This window comes from Pelodiscus sinensis, chromosome 14 (assembly GCF_049634645.1).
Source record: "Pelodiscus sinensis isolate JC-2024 chromosome 14, ASM4963464v1, whole genome shotgun sequence".
NCBI classification, from domain to species: Eukaryota; Metazoa; Chordata; order Testudines; family Trionychidae; genus Pelodiscus; species Pelodiscus sinensis.
The window spans coordinates 8,510,148-8,531,321 of record NC_134724.1 but is presented as its reverse complement, the minus strand read 5'-3'; the positions used below and the strand labels follow the sequence as shown (position 1 = coordinate 8,531,321).

Below are 21,174 nucleotides of genomic sequence, written 5' to 3'. Positions count from 1 at the left end.
TGTTCTAGGGTTGGAAAGGGAGAGGGCTTAATTTTAGTGAGCACTGGCAGTTTTAGAACTTATTAGAGGGAAACTATAGACACATGTGCCTGTGCCACTGTGAAGTCAAATCTAGCAGCATAGAGACACTACACAGTTTTGACAACAAAAGTCAACTTTTGTGCTCAAAACAGTGAGAGATGTGTACACTGAAATGTACATCCTGCCACTAACTCCCCTGCTATGCTGACCTAATAAAAATACTTGAGTAAGAGGCCATACGGCTTATGTCAGTGCAGTTAGAGTGACGCAGTGTCTGTGTAGACACAGCGTACCTTACATCCGCTGTTGGTTGTCATTGGAGCAGTGAAAGCTGAGCAGCAAGAGCCAGCTGTCCCCTGCTTTCCTGGGGTACGTCTACACTACAGGTCAAGGTTGAATTAAGACATCCAACTTCAAGTCGAAGCACCGTAACTTGATTTTTGGCACTGTCCACACTGCAGGAAGTTGAAGGGAGAGCACTCTTCCTTCGACTTCCATTACTCCCCATGGAAACAGGCCTACTGGCATCAACCGGAGCACCCCTCTATTTGCATTAAACCCGCTCATTTGAACCCTGGAAGATCAACGGCGGCAGCTTCGATCTTCTCTGTAGTGTAGACATACCCCTTGCAGAGCTGGTGACTGAACTCTGCTCCCACCTGAGATCTGACATGGGAATCCCCAGCAGCTGAATCCTACTCGTGGCTGGGAGCTACGGGACATTCAAGCTCCTGGCAGGGAGCTGCCAGAAGAGCTTAGAGAGTGGCCTGTGAGCTTTGTATACGATCTCTTTTAGGCTGTGTCTCTACTAGCAAAACTTGTGTTGATCAGGATTGTGAAGGAAAGTGATAAGCGCTAGTGTGGATAGTGCTACGTTGGCAGGAGAGACTCTCCTGCTGACATAGCTATGGGTACTAGTTAGGGCTGGTTTTAGTCTGGTGGGAGAGTTCTCTCCTATTAATACAGAGCGGCTGCGCAGGAATAGTGATGCAGCTGCAGCAGTATGGCTACGCCACTGTAAGGTTCGTAGTGTAGATGTAGCCTTAGGAAAAAAAAAATTAGTGGTAGAGGAAAAGGTTAGTGCATGAAAATAGTCAAGCCTGGATGTGGTCCGTGGTTTGGCTGAATGTAGGTGGCTCACTTCCTGTCAGTGTTCATCTAATCTAAAGCACAGAGCTTTGTGCATATGCTGTGAGTGGAGAGCTGTTAAAAATGAGATTGTTTTTACTGTGTTTCTTTTGTGCACCTATTCAACGATTACTGTGCTTGAGCAATTAATTTTAGTATGTACTTTAGGTTTTGAAAAGCAGTTAAAACTATAGAACACTATTGGCATCAAAATGAGTAACCAAAAGGTTTTGAAGGTAACTTGCCATAGAAACTCTTTCTGATGATACGATTGTTTTATAGAGGATGCTATTAAGTATTTTTTGGGGATCTATTGTCACTCTTTACCATACATAACTGTAGAATTGTTTGTAGTGGGAGGAGAATGTAGACTTTTTTCTCTTAATCTTTAAAATTCAACATGTTGTTAAAATTTTAATGCTTTCACAGAACAGTTTGAAAAAACATAAAGCCCAATGTAACTATTATTACAACATTTTACTTGTTTAAGTACCCTTACAGAATCTTGAAAATAGCATTTTGTTTACCAGTTTTTCTCCCCATTTGGGTTTCGCCCTCCTTTCTTCCCCATTGTGTCTAACAGAGCTTGAAATTAACATAGCTTTTTGTTTACCAGCTAGGATCTAAGTGTGGTAGAAAATTTCAGCAGAGCTATGGGAATAGTTAATTTTCTAGATGCTGCTGCAGTGGGAGTATAAGGGCACAGTGGATTCTTGTTTAACAGAAATAGTGCTACCTTGATTGTAATTTCAGAAATTGACAGAGCAGTAGTTATTTAAAAAAAAAAAACCTTTTCTCTGGAATTGTGTTTAATCCTGAAAAGAACCTGTTTACGTCCTTCAGGGTGATTGCATTCAGGAGTGGTTGAAATCCCTGTAGTCCCTCTCTGTGCAGAAAACCTATTTCTGCAAGGTGCTGAATACAGCTTGCCTTTGGAGTTGCCAGCACTGTTCATCTTCCATAGAAGCAATTAGCACCCTGCATGGTTAGACCTGTAATCTGGAAAGATGATGGCATGCTTTGGAATCTTGGGATTATTCCTCCATCCCAAAAAAATCAATCAATTTAATCTGCTTCTGAATCTGTATCTCACCATCAGTTGGGTCCCAGTCCTGAAGATCCTACTCCCAGGGCAGATCTACAGTAAGAAATAATTTTGAAATAACGTAAATTTGATATAATAACTCTGGATTTAACAAAATTGAAATAGCAGTCCCCACTACAGTGAAGCATCAAAATTAGTCAGAATTATTTTGAAATAGTGCATCCACACTGATTGTAGCCTGCCTCGGACTCCGGAAGCACACTGGAGTGGGAGGTTGTGGGGGAGCTGTGTGTGAGCGGCGCATGTCTCTTGTCAGAGAGAGTGCTATTGGGTTCCTGTCTTCTTCCTCTCCCAAGCAGGTTCCCATGCACAGGATCAGTCTCGTCTGCATCACCACACCTGATCGGGAACAAATATGTGCTGTGTGCAGCACAGCTGTGTGTTTCCATGATGCCAGACTCCTTAGTGGTGGCCTGTCGTGGGAAGGTGTCCCACCACAGAGGCTGGAGTAGGGCAGGCCTCTCCAGGAACCTTGTGAGAAGAACCGAAGAGTTCTTGTGTGAGGGTGTCATGGGGCTGAGTACACCGGACTAGTGCTCCATGTGCACTCGCATGCAGAGGCTGTTATGTGACACGGCCCCCCAGGCTGAGTAGGCTAGGGGAGGAGCGCACAGCCCCTCATGGGCTGCTGCTTACAGATAGTGAAAGTTAGAGAACTCATCTGAAGTGCCTCCCCTCGGCTCATCCGAAGCCTTGGAGACTTCCTGGGAGTGTGGGACTGGCTCCAGGGTGAGGAGCAGGTCCTGGCGGGAGGGCATGGTACTCTGGCTGGCTGGCTTCCTTCTCCTAGTCCGCAGTCCTGTCCTCCTGGAGGCTGACACCAACCGTGTCCTGACTGGACTCCATGACGATGTGGGGGAAGGTGACTGGCTCCCCTCCCAGGATGGCATCCAGCTACTCGAAGTAGCAGTGGGTATGCGGTGCCGCCCCAGAGTGTCAGTTCGGCTCTCAGGCCTTGTAGGCCTGCTCCCTTGCTAGGTGGGCCTGCTGGAACTCCTTAAGCTTCATCCAAATCAGGTCCAGGGTTCAGTTGTGGACTCTGTTGACCGGGCTGACAGTGAGCTAGCCACAGATGTCTTCATTTCACTTTCTGGTGCGGAGATCCTGGAGGTTCATCTCCTCCCCCAGACCTCAGTGAGGTGCAGGATCTCTGCACCAGTCTCCTGCATCCTTTGCCAGTGACAGCTGAGGGAGCAGCAGCTGTAGAAGGCTCTGAGGGAATGCTGGGGTCAGCCATGGCTCCATCAGATCCAGCTGTGTGGCATGGGGCTTACAAAGCTAGCCATGTGGCCGAAGCCCTTTTTCTGCTGCCTGGAGATTTAAGGTCTGTAGGAGAAGGGGAGCAGTGGAGATGCCAGATGTCACCAGAACGCTCAGAACTGCAGCCACGAGAGGCCTCTGGAGTCCAGTTATTTTCAGTTAGCACCAGCAGAGTGTCCACACTAATGCTATTTTGAAATAAGCATTATTCCCCAAGGAAAGCAGGAGTACAGATTTTGAAATAACGGACTTGGTAGTGGGGACACTCCACTTATTAATTCAACATAATGGGGATTATTTCAAGATAACTCCCTAGTGTATATCCACAAAAACAATTATAGAACATTATTTGAAATACAAAATAAATAGTTCTTGAAATCTTCAATATGCAGATGTTCTCAATATTTTTCAAGTTTTTAAAAAAATCGTAATGGCTGTAATTATAAACATGCAGCTGCAAATTGTGCATTCAGAAAACTGAGTTAAGTTTCAGGCATGCGTAGATTTGGGAAATAGATTGTGTTGTAAAACATTATTTAATATGTGTTAACAGATTATTAAACACAATCTGTTTTCCTAGTCTAGCCTAGTCCTTTCAGACTGCAAAACAAATAGTGTTAATGACCAATAATTCTTTTTTAGGAACATTTGGTGTTGGGTGAAGTTACATGAAACATTATGTATATCTGTGCATGAATCCCACTGTGATTAAAAATGATGTGAGGATCTGATGATCTGATTTAAGAGGCTGTTGGTGTTGTATCATCAAATGTTACAAAATTAAAAAGAACTTGCATTCAAATTCATATGTAATATTTTCATTAACAGCATTGCAACTAAGTGTTTTATCTTATGACTTCATAATTTCTACTCAGTCTTGATTTGGGTTTTGGTCCAAATATTTGTTTATACTTGTATTTATAGTAATAAATGCAGTTCCACAAGAAAATACCGGTGATTGCATACTCAGTATAAGTATTCATATAATAAAATTCTTCTGGTATTTTTTCTGGGGGTATTTATGCAAACGATAATTGCTATATTAGTACTGTACAATAATTCCTCATTTAACACTATAGATATGTTTCAGAAAATGATCGTATTAAGTGAAAACATGTTATGTGGGGTCAGTTTTTCCTTTGAAAATAATGGAAAAGGTGGGGGTTGCGTTTCAAGTGGTGGTGTCTGTTGGAACCGGGACATAAGGTTGGTGGAGAAAGGGGATGGGGTTACAGCAGGGAGGGGAAGCGTTTGGCTCTGGGGAAGAAAAGGGGAGGAGAGGAGGAAGGAGATTGGGTTGGGAGTATGCCCCTGTGATGGGTCTGCCGGGACCCGCACTGTATCCGGCGAGGGGGGTTGCTGGGGAACGGCGCAGTGAGCGGCGAACCCTCCGCCGTTTTGTAGGGAGGCGGGGGAAGCCCTGCGCAGCCGCTGGCAATGGGCTGGTTAGGAAAATCGTGTTATTCCAGGGACGGTCATGTAATTCAAAATACGTTCCCTAAAAAAATATCGTGCCATTGCAAAAACGTGTTAAGCGGGCACATGTTAAATGAGGAATTACTGTAATAAAAATAATCTGAAATGTGTTATATGCTTATGTCCATCAGTTCAGTAGGTAATGGTGCACAACATTAATGGGGAAACAGAAATAATACCCATTTTAGAAAAATTCATAACTCAACATACAGGCAGTCCCCGAGTTACGCGGATCCGACTTATGTCAGATCCGCAGTTACGAACGGGGTTTGCTGCCCGTCTCCCTGGTCTGCTGGAGACCAGCAGACCGGAGAGACAGAGAGCAAAGCCTCTGAAGACGCTGGCAACGGGACAGCTGCAGCGTGTCTGGGCTGTCCGCTGCCCGCGTGCTCCACGGCTTTGCTCCACGTCTCCCCAGACCAGGGAGAAGGGGAGCAAAGCCGGGGAGCACGTGGGCAGCGGACAGCCCAGACGTGCCGCGGCTGTCCCGCTGCCAGCGTGTTCCGCGGCTTTGCTCCCCGTCTCCCTGGTCTGCTGGTCTCCAGCAGACCAGGGAGACGTGGAGCAAAGCCGCGGAGGACCCGGGCGGCGGGGCCACGGTGCATCTCAGTCCCCCGCCGGCGTCTCCCTGGTCTGTTGGGTGGGGGGGGGGGGGCACAGCTAGTATGCCCCCCCCCCAGCAGTCCAGGCTTTTCTCCGGACGCTTGTGGTAGAGCAGCTGGGGCGCTGCAGGTTGGTCCCACAGCGCTGCTCTGGGCGCTACTGGACCAACCCGGCAGCACCCCAGCTGCTCTGCCCCAGGCGTCCTGATTCAGTCGCTGCTGGTCAGTTTCAGCAGCGGCTGAATCAGGACGCCTGGGGCACAGCAGCTGGGGTGCTGGTGGATGGGTCCAGTAGCACCGAGGAGCGGCGCTACTGGAGCAACCCAGCAGCACCCCAGCTGCTCTGCCCCAGGCGTCCCCAAGTCAGCCGCTGCTGAAACTGACCAGCGCTGACTACAGGAAACCCGAGGCAGAGTTGCTCTGCCCCGGGCTTCCTGGAATCAGCTGCTGATCAGTTTCAGTAGCAGCTGACTTGGGGAAGCCTGGGGTTCTTAAGTTGAATCTGTATGTAAGTCGGAACTGGCGTCCAGATTCAGCCTGTTGAAACTGATCAGAGGCTGATTCCGGAAAGCCCGGGGCAGAGCAACTCTGCGTCGGGCTTCCTGTAGTCAACCGCTGGTCAGTTTCAGCAGCGGCTGAATCTGGACGCCAGTTCCGACTTACATACAGATTCAACTTAAGAACAAACCTACAGTCCCTATCTTGTACGTATCCCGGGGACTGCCTGTAGTCAGAAAATATGATCACTCAAAGTGTTTTTGTGTGCAAACCTACAGATAACCGCATTAATTGAGTTTTATTTTCATGCACATAACGATGAATGTTGTGTGTAAATATGAAGTGTTTGACATCTGGTAGCTGCAATTTTTTCAAATTGATTACAATATCTAACCAGATATATGACATTTGGTATTCTTTTACTTATTTTAATTTTAGAGACACTGGGTTTTTTCATATATTTAAATATGTTGCCCGGCTCTCTAAAATAACCACCTGCTCTCCAAGATAAGCATTTGATGGGAAAATGGTAACAGGGAATATCAAAGCAAAAGAAAAGTAGTGCTGAGTTCTGAGCCCAAATTCTTACATGATGACACACAGATATGTAGCATGTATTCTTGGCAGTACCAGAACAACATGACAGCTGATAAGCTTAAACCTGGTTTATTTGTTTTTAATGGGTTTCTGTACAGTTTTCATGGTAAGAAAAGAGGAAGTACATGAATGCAGCAGACACGGATACACTTGATAGGAAAACTAATCTCCCAGAATGTATTATTCGTAGTTACCTCAAAGTCAATCTCTAAAACTTTCCTGAACCTTTGTCTTTTTGTATTTCTAAATGTAATTACAAGTTAAATTGTATATCTAGACCATATTTTTAATGTTATACCCACATATGTATATGTATAGTTCATACGTATAGAACTTTAGTTACACATTAAGTGGTTTGGAGGCTGTTTTTTCTTAATAAATTTGGATGACTCTAGTTTGTCCTGTCTGTATCTCGTGCAAACATAAAATGTGATTATATCTTAATGTTTAAACTGGGTCCCTACCAAATTTACAATCCATTTTGGTTATTTCATGATAGCTGAAATAATGAAATTAATTATTTTTAAATTATTTAAATTGCTGAAATTTCATGGAGTTATAATTATAGGGTCCTAATCCAAAAAGGAGTTGAGGTGTCTCTTCCGTGCTGCTGTTAATGGTGGTGGTGGGTACTGCCTTGTGAACTGGGTAGCTGGAAAGCAATAGCTACTGACCGGAATTCCAGCTCTGAAAACACACAAAGACCAGATTTCATGGAAAGAGGCCAGATTTCACACTCTGCAATGCATTTGTCATGGCAGTGAGTTTTGGTAGGTCCCTAAATATATATCACTAGGATGTTACAAATACCTTTTGGGAGAAATTTGCAGGAAATGATAGTTGTCACATTCTGGTATTGGTGAAGAAGCCAACCAGTGGTTGTGTAGTGGGAGGAAGCATCTGGGAGACTAGTGCTGATTTTGGGAAGATGGAGGAGACTGGCAAGCAGACGGAGTTGGCTAACAAATTAAGCAGAGCGTGGCACATTCATGTAAATACCTAACATTTTTCTGTGAGCCATATTTCAGTTTACTTTTTTTGTCCTCTTGCTGCAAACATGCTATGATTAATGCCATGTCTGAATATTTGATGATTTGATTGTAGAAGTTGGAGACCTGAAGGAGCTGCAGACCTTGGACATTTCGACCAACCGTTTGATAGCTTTACCTGAAAGACTGCATATGTGCCTTTCTCTGCAGTACCTGAGTGTTGATGGGAATTATCTGTGGTGTGTCCCCCGCCACCTCTGCCAACTCCCTAGCCTCAACGAACTGTCCATGGCTGGAAACTGTCTTGCATTTCTGCCACTTGGTGAGTGACTGCCTTCCTTAGACCTCAGCGAACAAATAGAAAAGAAAACAAGCATTGTGAAAGCTTTCATTCTAATAAATGTTTTTTTTTTATATACAACCTCTAAATTTGGGGAGGTAATACAGTGATATCAATTGTATATGGAGATATATCATTTCTTAAAAGTGGTAGGGAACTTGAGAGGTCATTGAGTGCAGTCTCCTGCCCCCACAGTGGGACCAAGTACCATCCCTGACAGATTTTTCACCAGATCCCTAAATGGTCCCCTCAAGGATTGAACTGACAACCCTTGATTTAGCAGGCCAATGCTCAAACCACTGAGCTATCCCTCCCTTCAACTCTTGGGAAACTTGTTAGTAAATAAAAAACAAATTCATTCTTAAGACTCGTTTCATGCTGGTTCAAAAGGTTAGGTCAGAGAATTCCAGTTTGCTATATTTTAGCTGACTTACAAATCAGAATACTTTATAGGCTAAACTAAATGCAGTGTGATGTGATCTGAATTCCATTGCTTTTGTAATGATTATCTTTAATAGCTAGATCTGAAAAATACCAATGAATCCTCATTTAGAGGTTTAAAATTTCCATGAAAATCCAGTAACTGTGAGAGCTTTATAGCACTAGAAATGTCAACATTGCATATTTACATGTCAAGAAAATGTCAGAATTACATATCTACATATCATAAATTGTACTGGGTCCCCAGTGTAGCATCTATTTTGATGTTCTACGTAGGGATGTACCAGGATACCCATGGGAGCCATGGAAGCGAAACTAGAGGTGTGTGGCCTCCTGTTATGGGAAGTGGTCTATGTATTTATGCATACATGCTGCCTGACAGTAGTCTCTGTGGACAGTCTCATTCTCCCCGTGTAGATTATTTTTACTCTTAATGGGCTCTGTACAGGCCCATCTCTTCTCGAATGCGGGCATATGTTTATGCAGCTTTCTTATGTGCTTCAAGTATGTCTCTGGAAACAAGAAAAAGGCAGTCAGATTTAGTTCCTCTGCATGTAAATACTGTTATGTTAACCCACAGTAAAAAAAACCAACAGCAACAAAAAATTAAGATTGGTAAAAGTGATGTTTGTTTCTCAGTGAATTACATGATACAGATTTAGCTGACAGTACTGTACATGGCACTAACTATGTAAAAAGTATGGATTTTGAAAACAGTATGTATTCTTGGGAGCTCTTTTCAGCATTACAGCTAGATAATCATAGAATACTCAACTGGAAGGAATCTCGAGAGATCATCAAGTCCAGTCCCCTGCCCTCATGGCTAGGGATGTAAAATTTTGATTAATTGGCTAATCGAATTGTCGATGCAATTGGCTGCGGGGAGCACAGAGCCTGCGGGGACTCAAGCAGTCCCCTGCTAGCCCCATGCTCCTTGACGTGTTTCAAAGCAGCAGCATTGCATGGATCCAGGGGGGCTGTGGAGGAGTCCCCAGCTGACCCTGGGCTCCACATGACGCTGCCACTTTGAAACGCCACATGCAGCTCTGGCCATCTGGGGACTCTCCCCCCGCTTGCTGCTTCTTTCTGATAGAGGGAGCAAAAGTGTGTGTGTGTGGGGGGGAAGTAGAGACTAGTCAGCTAGAATGTTGACTATCTGATAAGCATTTGCATTACTCGTAACAGGACCAAGCATTGTCTTGACTCTAGATCATCCCTGAGAGATGTCTGTCTAACCTGCTCTTAAATATCTCCAGTGATGGAGATTCCACAACCTCCCTAGGCAACTTATTCCAGTGTTTAACCATTCTGACAGGAAGTTTTTCCTAATGTCCAACCTAAACCTCCCTTGCTGCAGTTTAAGCCCACTGCTTCTTGTCCTATCCTCAGAGGCCAAGGAGAACAATTTCCCTGCCTCCTCCCTGTGACATCCTTTTAGATACCTGAAAACCCCTATCATGTCCCCTCTCGGTCTTCTCTTTTCCAAACTAAACAAGCCCAATTCTTTCAACCTTGCCTCATAGCTCATGTTTTCTAGACCTTTAATCATTTTTTTGCTCTTCTCTGGACTTTCTCCAATTTCTCCATCATTCTTGGAATGTGGTGACCAGAACTGGATGCAATACTCCAATTGAGGCCTAATCAGCACAGAATAGAGCGGAAGAATGACTTCTTGTGTCTTGCTCACAACACTCGTGCTAATATATCGCAGAATCACGTTTGCTTTTTTTTACAACAGTGTCACACTGTTGATTCATATTTAGCTTGTGGTCCACTGTGACACCTAAATCCCTTTCTGTAGTACTCCTTCCTAGATAGTCACTTCCAATTTTGTATGTGTGAAATGGATTGTTCCTTCCTAAGTGGAGTACTTTGCATTTGTCCTTATTAAATTTCATCCTATTTACCTCAGACCATTTCTCCAGTTTGTCCAGATCATTTTGAATTATAACCCTATCCTCCACAGCAGTTGCAACCCAGCGTGGTATCATCTGCAAACATAATAAGCGAACTCTCTATGCCATCATCTAAATTGTTGATGAATACTATTGTTAAGTATTATATTCAGGGACACCACCTCCTGAAACAGAGATGTCATAAAAATAGCCTTTTAACCACATGGCATTGTAAGTCAAGGAAAATGAATCCCATAGTATCTTGGTCAAATCCCGCCATGCTAATTAACAAAATAGTTCTTTTACCAATCAAATATTCCTCCTTCTATAGGAACCTCTTCAGAAAAGACAGAGGTGGGATTTTTTTTAAGCTTTGGTGAAACCAAATGCTTTTTAAGTTGAAATGTGAAGCTCTGGGCTCAAATTTTGTACCTTTATAAATTCATGTTTTTCTTATTTGCTTATTACCTTACCTGTGAGAAAGCAATACAAGTTGGACCTCCCTGGTCCGGCACCCTTGGGACCTGAGTGGTCCTGAACCATGAAGTTTGCCAGATCAGAGGAGGTCAAGGCTACCTTCCTGGCTGTTGACTTTGCTCCTATATACCAGCCCCAGCCACTGGGCTCCTGGACTGGGACTGCACTCCATACTGCACCGGCCCTGGCCAAGGCTGCACTTCCTGGATCATTGGCGCAGGCTGCATTCCCAGGAGTCAGTCTGGGGAGCTCTCCGGGACACTGGTCCTGCTGCCTCCAACCCAGCCAGAACTGCAGCCCCCACTACGCTGGCTCCAGCTGGGGCTGTGTTCCCCACAACTCTGGCCCCACTGTGCTCTTCACCACCAGCCTAGCTCCTGAACTTGGCCAGCTGGGGTACTCTGGTCTAGCAATATCTGTGGTTTGCTGGACCATGGCTGTTAACCAGATCAGAGAGTCCCAGATTTTAGACATTCAACCTGTTTGTGTCTTCAGTTCAAAAGAATGTAATAAACCCCCTAGAAAATGACACACCTCACTTTTGCTTTATTTTTAGATTAAAATTCAAAACATAGTCTGTTTTAAAAGGAACCTTTAAATTAATGGGAAACATCAAAGACTGTCAGTTGACCTTGCTCAGTAATTCTTAATAATAGGAACTCACTGTTGAACATTTGGAGATAATTTGCTATCTGTGCATGTGGAATGGAATAATAAATCCCAGAGTTAAAAAGCAGAACAGAATAAATGGAAATGTTTAATTCGCTCCTAAAGGATCAGATTTCCCAGTGGTGAAGATGTGGTGAAATACAATGGAAAAGAGGATTGCATCAGTGAAAACAAAAAAAAAATTAAATATTACTTCTGCCATTTTAGGAAAGACTTCCATTACCATGATAATGTATTACATGCTTGTAGTATATAAGTTTACAGATACAAGTTTGGCTCTTTTTTTTAAGTTGTCGTATCTGATGGCTGTGTTCTATGTGCACCATTGAAGGACACTTCAGTTGCACATTTTATGATATTGAACATGTTGCTTATCTAAAGGTGGAATGACTGGGAATGATTAATACATTTTAAAAATAAGGTCTTCAACTTAACGTTTGTATGGAAATCTGGATGGTGACTCTTTTGATCTGCATGGGCATTTTGTAGTGCTGAATACCCAGGCATCTTGGAGTCTGACTCAGCAGAACATGTTTGCACAACTTGAAATGATGAATAAAGGTCTGTCTGTAATTCTCTTTCCTTAAACCCTTTACATTTGTATTTAAGGTAGCCAGTGTTGGTTAACTCGAGGACATGTTGGAGTAACTACTTTTAAAAATTGCATATAGCATAAAATCTGCATCTGTTAAATCATTTGAAAATTGGATAATATTTAATGGATGTTACTAAACATCCTTTGATATAAATCTTTAGAAAATACCTCATTTTAAGGTTTAATGTATTAAAACTGAGTATAAGCTGTTTTCTCCAACATCTTTGAACCATCTGCGTTTTGTTTTGGTTGAGACACCACACAACAGGCAGCATGTAAAAAAAAAAAGCATGGTGATAATCTCAGCATTTGGAGTTATTTGTGACTGGTGATGCTCCATTTACTGCTCACAGCAGCGGTCGGCAACCTTTTCAAACCCAAAGAGCTGAACTACATCAAAATTCACAACACGTGGCCAACAAAGAGCCATATAAGAGTGCCTGTTTGCATGACTGAAAATATACAACTTAATATTACTGATAATTGACATGATTAATAATAGCATAAATGAAACGTACTCACAGACTTTATTTAATGGGACTTCTGCTGCTGCGTCTTTTTTCACGTTTCTTTGATGTTTACATCATAACTGGCCAAATCCAGTTTCATGCATGTGTTCAGGCTGTCTTCTGTCAGTCTTATGGAAGCGGGCTGTTAATGTGGGGTGTGATAATCTGGGTCGAGGTGTATGAGAGGCTCAGAGCAGGGGGTTCAGGTGTGTGATGGGCTCAGAACACAAGCTTGGGGCATGTGTGGGTGTGGGGGTATGTCTACACTGCCACCCTAGTTCGAACTAGGGTGGCTAATGTAGGCATTTGAAGATGCAAATGAAGCCCGGGATTTAAATATCCCGGGCTTCATTTGCATCTTGCCAGGCGCCGCCATTTTTAAATCCCCGTTAGTGCGGACTCCGTGCCCGCGGCTCCACGTGGCATGGAGTAGATAGTTCGAATTAGGCTCTCTAATTTGAACTACCGGTATACCTCGTTCCACCTCGTGTATGAAGGGTTCAGGGTTGGGGGTGCGGCCAGATAGGGGCTGGGCCCCAACTGGGGGCTTGTTGGCCCAGCTTCATTTTTAAATAAACTGAAATGTTATGCCCAAACACAAACGGTTTCAACATTGTCTTTATTTATGGCAGGGGTGGGGAATCTTTTTTTGGGTCAAGGCCACGGAGTTTGGGTGAAAGAGGCAGTTGTGACCCAAGGCACAGGATTGGGGTGCAGTTGTGACCTAGGGCAGGGAATTACAGTGCAGGGGTTTGGATAGTGGCCTGAGGCAGGAGAGGATTGTGATCTGGGGCAAGGAATTGGAGTGCAGTGTGTGGGAGGGGGGATATGGGCTCAGGAGGGGTGCAGAGGGTTTGGGTTATGTGGGGTAGGCAGGTAACAATGTAGGGAGCAGAGGGCTGTAGGGGAGGGAGAGACTGGGGTGCCAAAGACAGGCTGCAGCTGGGACACTTACCAGTAAGACTCCAAGCCAGCAGCCCAGCCCATTTCTCAGGAGCCTGTCCCACCCTTGCACAGATTGCACGGCTATGTTCTCTGTGACTAAGAGCCTGAAGAGAGGGGGAATTGGCGCCTCTTGCGCTGCCTGTTCTTGAAAAAATGGCCAATGTGATTGTGCTGGGAGCGGGAGCAGCCATGAGGCACCATTCCTCCCTCCTCTTCCTGCTCACAATTTGTGAAAAATGAACACCCTGCACCCACTTTTCTATGCAGCATGCGGGGGTGGGGCAAGAAGGGGAGTCCTCCTACGGGCTTCCTGCTGTGTCTACGGCAGGATTGTTTTGTTCAGGCTTTCGGTAGTGCCGGTGCAGGCTCCCTGATGTTGGGGGGAGCAAAGGAGGGCTGGGCTCAAGCTTCAGAAGAGCCTTATCTAGCTCCCTAGTGAGCCATATTTGGCTTGCAAGCCATAGGTTGCCAGCCCCGTCTTAGTGTCATTTTGCATTTGTCACTGTCCAGATAGCTCCTCCTCATCTTCCCTACCCATGGCTGCAACCTCTCCCCCAGTCCTCAGGCAGCACACTGCTTCAACACCCCCCTCTTGTTCCCAATAGGGTTGCCAGGTATCCAGTTTTTAACTGAATAGTCCAGTATTTGAGCTTTCTGTTCGGAAAAAAAATTGAGAAATTATAATTGAACTGTCCGGTATTTTCTCAATCAGATGTAATGTAGATTGTGATGTAATGTCAAGTGTGTCCAGTATTTTTGTTGAAACCATCCGGCAACCCTAGTTCCCAACCAGCCCGCGGCTTCAATGCCTCCCAACCCGCCAGCCCGTGGCTATAACATGCTGTGGTAGCAACTTGCCTGGCTGCCACATGTTGTAGTCCCAACTCGCTGTTTGCCCCGCAATGTGACTCAGCCCCAGTGGCACCTGGCCCCCTTATGGCACTGGCCACCCACAGCTGCAACACGCCGCCTCCCGTGGCTGCCTGCAGCTTCAACACACCTCTCTCTGGTCCCCAGCAGTTTCAACACACACACCCCTGGTTGCCCGCAGTTTCAGCATCCCCCCTTTGGTTCCCAAGCCGTCCACAGTTTCAACACCCGCCTCCTTTGGTCCCCAGGTTGCCCGCGGCTTCAACACCCCCACTCTGGTCCTCAACCCACCCACCGCCTCCCCTAACGCAGTCCTGAGTTGTCCCTGTCCCTACTCTCATCAGAAGGAGCAGTCACAATACTCACCTTCCAGGAGCAGGAGGAAAGTAAGTGCTGCTGCAGAGGTGGGTGGACTTAGATTTTTTTCTTCGTCATCGCTTAGGCGCACAAGTTAAAACAAGAGTTGCGCGTTTCCACAGTGCCTAGCGACTGAAGGTGACGTAAGGCACCGTGGGATGCATAGTCATATTGCTTTGCTCATTTTGTCGACAGAGGAGCTAACAATGTGGCCAAGATATGTCAGTAGAGTTACTCTGTGTAAACATGATTTGGCAACTTCTGAACATCGACATTACTTTAATCGCCAAATATTTCCAGAGTAGACATAGTCTTTGTTATCTTGTGGTTTTGTGCTGTGTTCCAACAAGTGGCTTTAAAAATCCTGTTATAGAATTGAAGATGAAACTACTGAGCTATATATTACTGGTTATTCTTGTTTGAAGAAGGTGAACAGGACATAAAAGTTTTCCAGGAATCAAATGCAAATGCTACAACTTCTGAAAACAAAAAAATGCAAGAAACCGGAGTCTTGTTGTTAGAATTAAAATTGTTTGTAGTAATTCATAAAATGATTTAAACGAGTGCAGTGATGGTGGCTGGATATTATAACAGTAAAATCTCAGTGTTACATCATTTTTGAGAATCCGTATGTGTGTTTCTATAAGCAAATGGGCATAGTAATTATCAGTGTACAGTGAACAAAAAGGTCTTCTACCACAGTAGATGTTTTTGCTGTATGCTTGCTTTCAGAATATAGTTAAAAGAGCATCAGTGCAGACATGCATACTTTTGTTTGGTCTTCAGCCATGTGGAATGCATATGCCAGGGCCTAGAGGTTAAATAAATAAATAAATAAATAGAATTGTGGTTTGTTCAGTATTTGGTCACTTCTAGAAGAAAGGTCTTTGATCTAAGAGTCTGGAAAGAGGAAAATTGCAATGTTTTAGATACAGTTCATTGCTTGCAAAAGCCACATGAAAACTTCTTTTGTAGCTTTATCCTTTCCATAGATGGACAGCTTCTTTATTTTATATAGTTCAGAAGAAGTATGTTTGTTTGTCAAAAAGCTTTAAACTGTATTTATTGTCTGGTATAATACATAAAAACTTATGAGAACAGGGTAGAAAGAGCTTCTTAACCTGGTAACTACTAAAGTAAGAAGTTGTTGGGTGGTGGTGTTTGATGCTTTTTTAAATCTTGGGAGGTTGGTAATAAAATATGTACATTCATGCACTGGTGGGATTTGGAAGCTTAAAGTTCAGCAGTTTTGCCCAAAATGAAATGGCGAAGTTTGTATAGCACCCAGAAGTATTGTAGGTATGTGGGAAGTCCTAGACCCTATCTGGAAGAGCTTACTGCCTAAATAGCAACTTGTAAACAGAGGGGACAAATGAAATAAACCTCCTTTTCCAGATGGTTTGTGAAAACAAGGTTCTGAGAGAACTTAATTTTTAAAGGACCATAACCTGATTCTCATTTTTATATATTTTTATATATGTAGCCATCCTACACTGAACTAATGCCAACAGACATTTCCGGTGTTAGCTCTTTAGCAATACATAGCAGCACCACTTAGAATTTTAGGACAGGAAGTGAAGATTTTTGTATACTGCAGAAGAATTTATATGTCACATAACTTTCCAAGCAGGAATTTCTTTAGGACAGAAAGTGCCCTGTGATATTTAAGTACTTCATTTCAAATAAAGCACATTTTGGGAATTTTGGCTTCAACTTTAAACGGGACCATAACAGAGCTTTCAAAGTTGAAGCCAAAATTCCCACATGCTGAAATGTTGCAGGATCAATCCCTTTGTAAAAATAATACAGGGCGGAGATAGGCTGGGAGACCAGCAGCCAAGAGCAGAGATGGACTGGGGCGTGGGCAGAGAGCCTGGTGACTGGGGCCTGGAGCTTACTGGGGCTGCCCACCAGGGCTGGGTGCAGAGCGGGCGTGGTGGCCGGGATCGGCAGTAGAGCCAATTGGGCAGGAGAAGAACCTGACTGGGAGACTGGTGGCCTCCTGGAATAGTCCAGAGCTTGGCAGCGGAGGGGATGGAATTTTTTACCTCCGTTGATCCAGCAAACTCTCTCATTAGGGACTGGTCAGGTCCTGATGGTATCAGACTAGGGAGGTCCAACCTGTGCATTAAATCAAATCACTCAGAAATATTTATTCCACAGAGGGAATCTGAGGGTGCATCTACATAGCACCCTTACCTCGAAATAGCTTATTTCGAAAATTGGCACTGTCTACACGGCGCCAGATTTCAAAATCAAGCGCTATTCCAAAACGTCCCTTAGTCTATGTGCAATAAGGTTTACAGGGATGTCGGAGTAGCGAGCCCATTATATTTTGATATAACGGGCTTGCTCTTAAGACGCAGAATAGCTATTTCGGGATACTGGAGGTATCCCAAAATAGCTCTGCAGTGTAAACGTAGCCTGAGAGATTTCCTTTTAACACCAACACAAATGGTTCAGCCTTCAAATGACCCTTCTTTCTTGGTGTGAGAGACTTCACATGACACTGTCTTCAGCACTGTCATTTCATGGAGCTACTTTGGCAGTTTGAGATCCTCCTTTACCTTTTCTTCTCTCCCTATTATACCTGTATTTCAGATGTTTGTGCATTCCTGGCAGTGCTTCCATTTTCAGCTGGCCTCCACAGAGGCATCCCAATTGCAACAGTAGTGTGCTGCCAATAGACCACCACATACCCAATATTTTATAAATTTGCATGTACTGTTACTTGAAGCATAATTACTTTCTTTAAAGTAATTGTGTAAAAATACCACTCGGGGATAATTAAATTGATTCTTACAAAGGAAGAGGATTTTTTTAAAGATCCAGAAACCTTAACACTGTCCTCTTTTGGAATGCCTGATTCATAACTGCATACAGAGAGTTTGCATTTTCAGATAAAACTGTAGCCTTGTTCCCTTACTGAATTTTAGGACACCTGTCTTCCCCCACTTCATCTTTTGTTTTCATAGTACAGTAAAATGCCAATAGTCCAGCATCCAATTGTACGGCACTCCCGATAGTCCGGAATCAAAATGGCAAGAGCCTAGTGAGTGAGCTTCGGCAATAAACACGTCACAAGGCAGCAGCAACAACAGCTGAACCGAGCGAAACTGTATGGGACCGAGTCAGTGTGCCACTGGCATTGTGTGATGCTGGACAGTGCTTGTGCTACAATAAAAAGGGTTAAAACACTTTATATACAGTATATACTGTGTGTGTGAAAATATATATATATATATATATATATATACCATTTTATAGTACCTCCTAATAGTTGGGCATATCCGATAATCTGGCACCACCTAGGTCCCAAAGGTTCCAGATTATTGGAAATCTACTGTATTTGATTTTCTCTGTAGTAGGTTGATCTTTTCTGAGCGTACATTTTGGGGTACAATCCTGCAAGGTTTCTAGTGTCTTAAACTCTCTTGGTAGTCAAGGGGAGCTGAGGATTCTCAACACCTTGTGTGATTGGGAAAGCTGTAGTAAAAGTGAATAAAATGTTAGCTATGCATACATAAAACATTAAATAGCTATATAACATCCTGACTGTGACAATTTATTGCTCCTACCATATCTAACAGAATGTGACATAATAGAGAATGTTTACACTTTGTGTTCTGGTATTGGTGTTTTAGTTGTGTTTATGAACTTGCAGAAATACAGTCTCTGAGATTTCCTTTTATATTTTCATGCCAATCAAAATAATTGCAGGTTGGTGAGAATGAGAAGTTGGAATTATTTTAGGATAGTGTAGCTTTTTAGTGTATTTTCAACTAAACGCTACTTTACCTTCCTTAATTTGTAAATCTGTACGGCTTAAACCCATCGTTAATCTGCTCGAGGCATGCAGGCATATTCAGTTTCGAAATGCGTTCTATCGGGTTCTGCAGATATGCTTTTGCAAGCGGTTAGGCCTTCAGATAGAATACAGCTTCACATTGGAAAGTCATCAGAGTTCGAGATAGGCTAGCTCATTTAAGATGATGTAATTAATCAGTCTCATACAGTTCAGGGCTGTTTCTTAAACTACGTTTTTTAGTGTTTTGTTCAAACTGGATATAAATGTCTCAGGTTAAGGAGCCTTTTGCTACTTTCCATGAGTAGACATTTCCTTGAGTGACTATGTCTTGCTGACAGGATTTTTCCTCTCAAAAATATGAATTTTCCCTTTAACTGTCTCTTTCCTGGACTCCTATGTCCCTAGTTAAATCAAACCTCTCCATGCTTAGAATTCATACTCTCAAATACTTGTAGATAAATAACATAACCCTCTCCCATTTCTTATAGCTTAGCCATCCTGTATACATATTTGGCTCTTCTAAACATCCCTCACCAACTAATCCCACCAGCATTCTGACTGTTTTTATGAAAAGATGCAACAGTTAATGTTTGAAGTGAATTGACAGCTTATTAATAGCTATAGGAAATGGTGTTTTGCACTTTCTTAGTTGGAAATATATGTACACCTTCTGTAGTATAATAATCAGCTGTTAATATCTGTAATTTTAGTGTAATATGTAAGCCAGTTGGTTTCAGTGACCAACACTGCTTCGTTCATGCAAAATCTGACTTGTCTTAAATCTCATGCAATTTCAGTGATGTCAGTATGGTTGGCTGGGTGTATAGTAAGTCAGCATTGAGTTCAATTCTTGTTCCGTTAGCTGCCCGAAAGCATATGTCAGTGGACACCTGAAAATTCAAAGGTAGTGACTAGTTTGCATTAGTTAGAATGAATATCATTACATTATTATATTTTCTTGAACATTCCTGTGTAGGCCACATTCTCTTTCTATACACTGATGGAGCTCTGACTTCAGTGGAGTTACATCAGTTGACACTACCAGGGAACTTGGCCTGCTGTTTTTAAAAGGTCATCTGTAGATGTGAAATCAAGATTTGTTTTGCCTTTTCAAATTGACAGAATATGTAAATTCTTCTCAGAGTGATATTTTCTTCATAATGGGATTTACAGAATGTTAGAAGGGGATTAGGTATTTTTATAGTAACTGTAGTGCAAGCCAGGTCCTTTTTAAAAAACATTTTCTCAGCAGATTTTATTTACTCAGATTAAACTGAGGGTAATATTTTGTGTTCATTTACAGAGAGCCCAATCAACTTATTTTGATTTTAATTATTTCTTCTGGGAATTGTCATTACTTCATTTTTTTCCTCTTTGTTGTTGTTTTCTAAAACCCAGATTTAGGTCGTTCTCGAGAACTGCAATATGTTTATGTGGATAACAATATTCACCTGAAAGGGCTGCCTTCCTATCTGTATAATAAAGTCATTGGTTGCAGTGGGTAAGTATGACTTAACTTAATGTCTTGCATATATTTATTTCCTAAACCTCTCAACAAATACTTGCCTGTGTGATACAGCTGAACTTTATTTTGGGTTATTTCATTCAGGACTAATGTTACTTTGAAGAGATTACTTTTGTAATAGTCTGCATTAATTTGCTGAACATTTAATATTTCAGCACTAAGCCATGACAACCAGAGGATTTGTAGATATTTGTAGGGAACATTTACTGATAAAGCTGAAGCTGAAGACAGTGTTGACATTTGGCCCAAAGTGTAGGCTTCATTGAAACATGCTTCTTCAAAATAAAAAGACCAATAAATATATTCTATGTTTTGTATATTTCAATTATCTTTAATAAGTAAATATCTCTTGTAGTGTTGGCATCAATACATTATCACCCTGGACTAGATAGTGTGTTCTCAGAACTTCGCCTAGAACGGACTATATCTGAATAGAATTTCATATGGCCCTTTCCTTTCATTCATACTCTCATAACATCGCTGTACCACCTATTTACAGTGCTTAGCACTCAAACTAAATAATTTTCAACAAATTGCAATCCAATTTGTGTGTATATGTAAACATATCTTAAACCATCTTATGTTTGTGATTGAGGTGAGGAGAAAATGTGCTCTTCAGGACACTTGCCTGTTTATTCTCTGATTTGGGGTATGTCTACTATATGAAATTAAGTCAAGATTGACTTTAGCTTCTGATTTTATAAAGTCGAAGGTGCATGTGGTCAACAGAGTGCATCCTCACGACTAGTATTGACTCTCACAGTGATGCACTGTGGATAGCTATCCTACGGTTCTTGCTGCCCATTTGAATTCTGGGTTAAGCTCCCAGTGCCTGATGGGTACATATTGTCAGCCTCCTATGATACACTTATCTCCCTCCCTCTGTGCTTGAAAGCAATGGCAAACAGTCATTTCACATGTATTTTTCCCCAGTTATCCATTCAGATGTCATAGCATGACAAGTGTGGAGCCTACTCTGCTGCAATCTGATTTGGCAAGCATTGCTAACACCACCTGCTTTATCCCATGGTTTGTCCAGAGCCTAGCCAGGAGCCACCTGAGCGAAG

General features: G+C 42.9%; 1 protein-coding gene across 5 annotated transcripts in view; it reads left to right on the top strand.

Annotated features, from left to right (window-relative positions):
• LRRC28 (leucine rich repeat containing 28) overlaps nt 1-21,174 on the top strand; it is a 90,644-nt gene that overhangs the window by 46,056 nt on the left and 23,414 nt on the right. For 4 of the 5 annotated variants that reach the window (XM_075896965.1, XM_075896966.1, XM_075896968.1 and 1 more), the window contains 2 exons: nt 7,792-7,998; nt 19,981-20,083. In XM_075896965.1, coding sequence (XP_075753080.1) covers nt 7,792-7,998; nt 19,981-20,083 — 310 coding nt within the window. The remainder of the gene's footprint in view (nt 1-7,791; nt 7,999-19,980; nt 20,084-21,174) is intronic. The other variant, XM_075896967.1, reaches the window with a different exon arrangement.